We start from the raw sequence: 9,319 nt of genomic DNA on the forward strand, positions 1-9,319 counted from the left end.
AGTGGCTTTATAGATATGGTCAACAATGAGGCAATAAATAGGATTAATAAGTAGACAAATGGCATGCAGGAGACGAGAAAGCAGCAGACGACGCAGGTGGCATAGCCAAATCGATATAAGGGCTAAAACAATGGGGTAAAAAATAATGAGTGAGCCGATTGCATGGTAGGTAGGGCAAGCGAGGTGGCAAGCAGTGCTCTCTTACACAAAATGAAGGAGTGTCATGTAGGGAGTTACAGAGGCGATATCAGAGTAATGGCAAAGAAAAAGTGAGTCTCATGTAACAGGAGGATTACAGCGTAAATAGTCCGGAGAGCAGCGAGCAACGAGAGTCGGCAATGGTCGTAGGAATCAAGCATAACACTCAAGAAGAACTAGCCAATCGACACCTGATAGAACGAAAAGGATATATAACGTATATACGTGGCTTTTATACTACTAAGTCTCCAAAATAATGTCGCTGAAAGCATACATAAATGTATATATATGTCCCCCTATTCCTGGTTTTTATACTACTGAGTCTTCCTAATAACGTCGCTGCAAACATATATGGATATATAAATACGTCCCTCTATTCCTGGTTTTTATAATACTAAGTCTCCCTAATTACGTCGTTGCATACACTTATAAATGTATATATATACGTCCTCCTATTCTTTATCCGGATTTATTTTCTCACGGAAAAATGTAAAAATTCGACTAACAAACTTTTTCACTGCTCTTTACGTAGGAATGACATTTCAAAAACAAGACGTCATAGATTACATTGTATAAACAAACAACTAATTTAAAAGGAGGAGAGGTAATGACGTTATCAGGAGACAGAGACGCAAAGACCAAAGATATTACGTCATATTCGGAACATCACCACGAAGAGACACATACTGCCTGCCAAAAGGTTTTAGAAAAAATACAAAAAAAATATGAAAATTTAGATAATTCGTGTTTGGTATGTAGTTGGGATTCTTGGATCCTGGATCCTCCAGACACATAAATTACTGAAAACATAAAATCCATCACTCAGAAAATTGTAGAATTCACCTCGACCGTTAGTACTTGCATACCCCTGCCGTATATCGTTAGCTAGCTGCGGTGCAAGTTACGCAATTACTGAGGTTGTCTAACTAAAATTAATCTTAAACAAAATACAAGAACGAGTTTACTTATTTACACGTCATTCAACACCCGCCCCATACCCTCCTCCCTGGATACCCCACTGGACTCAACTAATTTATTTTTTAGGCTCATAAAATCCAAAAACGACGTTATTAGGGAGACGTATATATATATATATATATTCGAATATATATGCAACGAGTTTATTAGGGAGACGTTGTGGTATAAAAAACAGTAATAGGGGGACGTATATATACATTTATATATGTTTGCAACGACGTTATTAGGGAGACGTATATATATATATATACGTCTCCTATTACTGGTTTTTATACGACCAAGTCTCCCTAATAACGTCTTTGCATACATATATAAATATTCGCCCCCCTATTACTGCTTTTTATACTACTATGTCTCGTTTATAACGTCGTTGCATACATATATAAATGCATATATACGTGGCAAGATGGCGGACACCGGAACGTAGTATATCAGGTTAGGGCTAGGTCATAATTTCAGGTACAAATACTTTGGGAGTCACTTGGCACACATACTAACCTGGTACACATACTACGTTCTGGTTCCCGCCATATTGGTTCACATACTTCTAGATCGCCCTGGTTTTTATACTACTAAGTCTCCAAAATAATATGGTCGCAAAAATATAAAAATGTATATATACGTCACCTTATCACTGGTTTTATACTATTAATTCTACCTAATAACGTCTATACTTACCACTCCGCATGTACGATTCCATTCTACCAACCCCAACTATCCACACAAATCACAAATTATAAAATTTTTCATATTTTTTTGTGTATTTTTTCTAAAACCTCACCGGAGTCTTTTTGACAGGCAGTATGTGTGCCTTCGTGGTGATGCTCCGAATATGACGTAATATCTTTCGTCTTTGCGTCTCTGTCTCCAGATAACGTCATAGCTTCACCTCCTTCTTTTAAATAAAAATATTTATCAGATTCGATCTTGTCCGCCTCATTTCTGATATTTACATTTCTTTATTTATTTTATTACTTTCGCCTTACTATCTATTATTTGTAATGTATCGTGAACTGGTTATTATTTTGGTGGGGCGAGAGACAAATTATAAAAATCGGGCGCGTCATAAAAAGTTAGAGAACCACTGGATAAGAAATTAAGTAGATTTTTGATGAATAAAATATAAATAAACATGTTGTACTCCACTAGTGTTGCATCTTTTAATAATAGCTTGTTTAAAATAATCGATTGATTACCTTTGTTGTGTTAATTTGATCAATTTCCTTTTCATAGGTGTCTTCAGATCAATTTTTCTGTACTGTTTCGTCGAGTCTTCCGCTTCAATGGAGCATAAGTAATAATAATATCTGTTCGAGACATCGTCGAGTATACTGTTGAAAACGAGGATATAAATCAACTCATTTTTAACATAAATTAATATTGGCTGTGTTCGGCATTGCAAGCAAATTTACATAACTGTTGATAGTTTAACATTTCCTACGGTATGAACTATTGCGGTGCAAAACAGATGGCGTGGGATTGTTCGTGTGGGTAGGAAGAAGGATAATAACCCCCTTTCAGCTCCCAGTAATACTATAAAAATATTTATTCAATTTTAGTTCTAATAATCGTTTAGGACTTTCTTTCCGATAACCCCAGACGATCCCATACCCAACCTAGTGACTATAGAATAATCTGTCTAATAGCGTATACTCCCGACAAATAATTATATAAAGACTATGTTATTCAATTTTGGGAACACTAAGATTGCTTGATCCTTTGCTGTTGAAAACCAGTTTATGTAACAACTAGTCTTGATGGGATTCACAAATTTTCCAGAGGGAAGAAAGCTGATATGTTTCCGGAAAGTATGGTGCACATATGGTACACATTGGTAGCTGTATTATAATCTTCCATATTGGAAAAAATGTTTATCCCGGACAAAAAAAATGAACGCTCGCCCTGGAGGCATCTCTGGTCTAAAACAACTTTTGTTCACTTCAGCTAATCCAACACGAGCCGCCTAATGAAGAATTTTTATAGCGATACAATGCGCATTTCGATTGATCAAGGCTCGCACAATCGGCCACTACCGTTGCGTAAATAATTACGTTGCTGTCGCGACAAAATATAAAAATTAAAACCAGTACTTACAGAAGCTCTTCCTTTCTTCGTCAAAGTCTTTGAATGGATGTAAAATAAATTTACAAAAACAAACGCTAAAACATCTCTATAACGTCGTAGTAAATTTACAAAAAATATCAAATAGGTGAAATTCTTGATTTTAAAATTACCTTTATTTTGCAAATTTTGTGATTAAACTTGGACACTAAGTAGATTTTTTGTCATTCATTTCAAAAAGCGAGTATTCATCGATCGTTACCAGGAAATATATATAGTACACATACAATATAATTTATTTCACAGATGTAACTTTTTATTTGTATTTCCATGATTCTGCAAATATTAGTTTTCTGCACTGCGACTTTTACATCTCGTTGTTAGAGTGAAAAAAAAATGGGTGAACGCCGGTGAGAAAATTTACGAAATATGATGTGAAATTTTTGTCTACACGCTGCAGTTTAAATAATTAACTTTCTACAAACAGGGGTCAAGGTTATACAAGTCACCAAAGTACGATTCTCGGAAGACGAATCTGCTATCGAACGACCAGTGCGCGACCACCGATTTGAAGCCTCCAATAGTAGGTGGTAGATCTGGTGGCCATAAGTAGTTGGGAAGACTGGGTGGTTTGGTAAAGGGTGGTTTGGATGATTAGGTAAACATTTATTAAAATGAGCTAAGTAGTCTAAACAAAAAAGGCTAAACCCATCATTCTGATCAAAAAATGTTTTTTTTTAACTGATTTTTACTAGTTAAAAAAAGAAGCTTGACTTAGTCTGTAGAACATGCACAAGACAAATAAATAATGAAAGAAAAACTAAATTTTGATACTTTTCCAGAATTTATGATCAACAACCTGCTGAATTGTTAGTCGTTGGTCTTCATCATTGTGTGTCATTCTTGTGATCAAATCAAAGGCCAAGTCAGGGTTAGGAATCAGTAAAGCACTTGGATCCATAGCTACTGTAGAATCTAAGATTAGCCCTTGGTCAATCTGTTTATTAGACCACAATTTATACAAGGTGTGACCCAAGAATAAAATATCATTTTTAAATCTGGAATTATATATGAGAGAAAATGAAAAATAAATCTGAAAACAAATTTTCACATTTTGCATGTCAAGTGAAAACAGAATATATTTCTAATTTTCCATGAGTAGTATTATGTTTATGCAGATGTTGTAGACCACTAACTAACTGTTTTGCATGTATGAGAGCAAGTCTAGGATCAAAAGGAATTTTGTTGTTCTTTCTCTCTTTATAATAATCATCAAGAGTTTGGAACTGGCATCTTTCAGTAGCAAGAAAACGTTCCCTTGTTTCCTTCCAACGACCATAAGCAATAACAGAGATTACGTTTGGATGAGGTGGAAGTTGCTGAAGAGCTTCTAAGTTGTTAAGAAAGAGTTTATCCCAAAAACACACCCATATTGCTAAAGGTTTTGTAACTGAATTTGGAAGTTGTTGTTGACCTTCGTAAACTGTAAAATCCAATTCTTCATGAACCACATTGTCTTTATACCACAAGATGTCATCAGTGAGTTGTATGCGATCTGGAAATGTCACATTTAAAAAATTTATTTGAATTAAAAAACAATTTATAATAAACCTTGTGTGTCAAATGACAATTTTAATCATGGTCACGGTAAGTATACAGTTCAAAACACTCTTAGTTTGGCACAATATGTCATAATATTTAGAAAAAATTGAAGAAATACAAATGTCAAGCCCTAATAGCTTTAGTTTGCAATGTCACCGTTGCGTTAATTGCGGTTTATGTGCAGGCACTTTGGAGTTTTTCGAGTTAAATTCAAATGCAAAAAAAAAGTTAATACGCTTCAATACAAGGAATAATGAAATAAACCTTTCTTACTTTTTGAGTTCAGAGCTGCCTTTCTATTCTTTTCTTTGGCTTCAAGGTATTTTGCAAAGTGGAAATTATTAACAAGCTTTGATAATGAAGTTGCAACTTGTGAAGAATGACTGAAATTAGATTGATTAGTATTTGTAGAAAAAGTTATTTGATTGTTACGAATAAGTTTTATTACCTATTGCTATGGCCCATCCCTCCATGATAACAGCCATGTTAGATACACCAATAAGAATATATATATCCGTAACAACATGTTTAATCAAGGATAAGTGTGACCAGGATTCTTATTTTGAATTTATGTTTATTTTAGATTTGGTATTGCCTCATTCGGAAAAATACTTCTGCAGTGGGAACTATTTTTGCTAAATCTAAAATATATTGTTCACGGAAAATATTTGTGAGACAGCCACAATTTGTGAAACAATTACAAAACATGGCTGGCTCAATAGACAAGGGTTCTATTTGCTACCGCGAAAATAAAATATGGGTCGATTTCCTACGACCTATATAAACCCTTGTTTGATAATTCGCACGCTAGAAACCAAGTTTATTGGAATGTGTAAATAGGAACATTCGAGTAGAACGAACAAATTGCTGACTTCTCAATGCTGTATAGGGGTCATGTAACATGTAACCACCGGTCGGTCATGGCTTTCTCTACTATAAAGCCCATGCATCTGAAACAAATAAATGGTTAACTAATCCCATACCCGACATGGACTGCTAACTGAACGAGAGGCAGTGGTATGCCATATGATTAAGCCGTTTATCGAATTATTTCTCCCCCGTGATAAAATTATAACTCAGGCTTTTTGCAAAAGCAAGTTGGGAACATTCATGAAGGAAGACTGCAAATGAGTAATATTCAAATAATACAGCAAAATAAATACACAAACCTTGTAGTTTTCTTTTTTGTTGGCAAATCTGATTTGAAAGTTCCATTTTTAAAATGTGGAAGCAAAAGTTCGTCATGGATGCTTGTTTGAGACCTGCCAGATGCAAATTCTTCCTGTAGATCTCGGAATAGTAAACCTGAACAGAAAGTTTTCTTTGATAAGTGTTTAATTTCAGTTAGCAATAGGGCAATATCTCAAAAACCCCTTACTATAAGAAAACGTTTCCAAACATGGAAAAAAATAATATAACTGAAAGGTTGGGAACCACAGCTATAAGTTATTGAGGGGAAAATGAAATGGAAAAAATATAGCAAACTTCACGACGCGCAGATTAGAAATAGCAGTTAAATTACAATGTATATGTCAATGGCCCGATACCCAGCACATCTAGTTGACCAACCATTAAAATACCCATGTATTTACATTTCAATCAATTTTTCTTACCTTTTACATTCGGTGGAGCCATATATTTATGAGAGAGAACCTCGTTTATCATTGGACGTTTACGAGGAACAAACTGCAGCATCCATTCCAGTAAATCTTTTGCAACTTCTTTGTCTGGAACTAAAAGTCCATCCAGGTTCAGGTTTTTATGATTTTTCATGAAATGATTCCATAGATCCCTTTCGTCACCAAAGGGATGTTTACCGTCACTCCATACATAGTAAACAATGACAGCCAGTGAATATATGTCAGTTTTTTGAGAAGTTGGAAATCCAGGCACAAATGATTCAGGGGGTCTGTAACCGTCAGTACCGAGACCTTTTCTGGTGTAAATTGTTTGAGTCTTTGACTCTATGACTTCACTTATGCCAAAATCACCAATTTTGACAACTTTTTGATCCAGGGATAAAAACACATTATCAGGCTTAAGATCTTTGTGCACCACAAGTTTATCATGAATGTACAAAATTCCAGCAAATAACTGTTTTGCAAAATCAAGTGCAAGTTCAGGATCGAATGGGATTTCGGCTTTCTTTCGATTTTCCACAAAACCTCTCAAGTTATCTTGGTTACATTTGTCCATTGCAATGTACATATACTTCATTGGACCTTGGTGGTATTCATCTGAATGTATCACAGAGACTACATGAGTGTGAGGGTTCAGTCGATAAAGAATTTTTGCCTCTTCCACACTTTGTTTGTTGTATTGAACGAATTTTATCGCAATCGGACGAATTCCATAAGTTGCACTCGATATTTGTCCTTCATATACATCACCATGGTTTGAAATTTTTCTATCTCGAAACAGCAAAATAGAATCGGAGAGTTTGGTCGAGTCTGAAAAGGGAGAATAAAATAGAAAATAAAAAGATTTAATATATTTATGATATAAAATAAATTATTGCCAAGCAGATCACTAACCAAGTAGCACCCAATAGTGATCGAAAGGTTGCTTGTTCAAAACTACACGAGGCAATTGGGAGCAAGAAATAAAAATACAAACCAACCTTCACTATCTTCAGATTCACTTTCTCTATTTTCCTCCATTTTCATACTTTTCTCATATTTGACAATTCCAACCAAAGTAAATTAAACTAAATTAAATTTAACTACTAGGAGAAAAAAGGTTAAAATTTCACTAGCCGTCATACAAAAGACGGAATGATATGTTTGGTTAAAAGTGACTTTTGCTATACATATTTAGATGATGTTATATAATTTCATGATGGGCGCGGTTTTCTGTGTTCATGTTCCTCCCTTATTCCAGCCTTGTTCTAAGCCAGCGTTCCCCAACCTTTTTTGGTCGCGGACTATTTTCTCACCGGCGAAAACCTTTGCGGACTCAACGTGCGTTTTTTACAACCGTACTCTGTGTGAAGAAGTAATAAAACGAAATACAACAGAATTTTAACGAATTTCAAAATGGGAAAATGGATTCGCCGCAATTGCGCGTTTGTTAAAAGAGCCGACTTTTTTTAGTGTATGAATGGCCATTTCTGTCGCACAATATTCAATCTATGACAACAACGAGAATTTAAAATGTGTTTCTATTTTAATTTAATTATGTTCATGGTCACTCGCGGTTGCGTCTACTTATGACAAGATGAAAGCATTACTTCTTTAAAATGCCACGGCAATCTGCGAACATATTAATATGAGAATATATTGCCCGATTATATTTAGCTTTGATAAATATTTTTTTGCGATCTTGCGTATCTGTAATCGCCGTTAGACACCTACCAGAAAAAAAATTATTCCTCATTATTCGAGCTCGCGAGAAACACCACTCGGGTAATATCCACGCTTGTGCCGGCCGACTCGTGTTTTCATCGATGTGAGTTGTGTAATCCAATCGTTTGATTAAGCGACGCGCAAGTGACCTGTCGCGTCACCTGTTACCAAATTTTCGAATAGTATATTTGCTATTTTAATAGTTTGTATGTATTCGAATATAAGCCCAGCCCTACTCAGTAACCAGTAATTATTGACTCGATTAAACTTGAATAAACTTGGTTTTTATATTTTATGTAAATCCCAACGTAACTTGGCTGGCTGATGGTTAAGTTTACCAAAAACGTTTGCGACCCGCAGTGAATTTATGGCTCGCTGCGGACTCATTTAAACGCTCCGCGGACTTATTTGAGACCGCGGACTCGGGTTGGGAAACACAGTTCTAAGCTATAACATAGCGCGTAATAAGTTTGACCCGTGTTCCTTCCATCGCTAAACCTACATATTCAACTCATGTTCGCTTCTTTGTTCGTCGCAAAACACCTCATGAAGAATATTCCAATATTGCCTGTTTTAAAATAAGTTTTGAAGTAAGCTGTTAGGCTATGAGTAACAACTTTTATCACTTATTAGTTATGCAACACGAAAGGGCACAATCATAAATTTTTTGCTCCTGGAATTCACTCTAGAGAGCAGCGATATTACACGTGTTTTTTCCACAGTATGTTCCGTAACGACTGTAATTATGCGTTACGGTAGGATTTACGTACGAACGTAAGTACACAGCCCAGCATCTCAGAATAAACATACGCGGAGAGGAGAAGTTATAGATTAAACTTTGGGCAAAACAAATCGGTAAATTTACTGTAATTGTGTGGAATCGATACCAGGATACCAAGTGATGGTAAAGTTCCAGCAACCTTGCTTAGTATGTCGGATGAAAATGAATTAGTTTGAATAATCAAATCTTAAGTAAGAATAATTTTTCAATTGTTTTTCAATTTACTTTGCAAAAAGACCGTATTATGTGATGGAAATTATTAGTGTGAACAAATATTGTTTAAGTGTTTTGCAACAAGCTTTATAGGTCGCAAAAAGTGCACCAATTCTACTCAGAGTACTATAACTATTCTAGT

General features: G+C 35.3%; 1 protein-coding gene across 1 annotated transcript; it reads right to left on the reverse strand.

Moving 5' to 3' along the window:
• Window positions 1-5,947: 5,947 nt before the first annotated feature.
• On the reverse strand, window positions 5,948-7,499 carry LOC120339792 (interferon-induced, double-stranded RNA-activated protein kinase-like). Its single transcript, XM_078116111.1, has 4 exons — window positions 7,460-7,499; window positions 6,453-7,289; window positions 6,009-6,144; window positions 5,948-5,960 (listed from the first exon to the last, which is right to left on the reverse strand). Exons 1-4 carry the CDS (start codon window positions 7,497-7,499, stop codon window positions 5,948-5,950), a joined length of 1,026 nt encoding a protein of 341 aa, XP_077972237.1.
• Between the last annotated feature and the right edge of the window lie 1,820 nt (window positions 7,500-9,319).

The sequence above is a fragment of the Styela clava genome, chromosome 9, assembly GCF_964204865.1.
Source record: "Styela clava chromosome 9, kaStyClav1.hap1.2, whole genome shotgun sequence".
In the NCBI taxonomy this organism is placed as follows: Eukaryota; Metazoa; Chordata; class Ascidiacea; order Stolidobranchia; family Styelidae; genus Styela; species Styela clava.

Excerpts from the sequence above, each read along its gene's own strand:
- LOC120339792 (XM_078116111.1), bottom strand. The coding sequence starts at position 7,499 with ATGGAGGAAAATAGAGAAAGTGAATCTGAAGATAGTGAAG. Across the intron at positions 7,290-7,459 it reads TGAATCTGAAGATAGTGAAG|ACTCGACCAAACTCTCCGAT; the intron begins GTTGGTTTGTAT and ends CTCCCTTTTCAG. Across the intron at positions 6,145-6,452 it reads GGCTCCACCGAATGTAAAAG|GTTTACTATTCCGAGATCTA; the intron begins GTAAGAAAAATT and ends CTTTCTGTTCAG.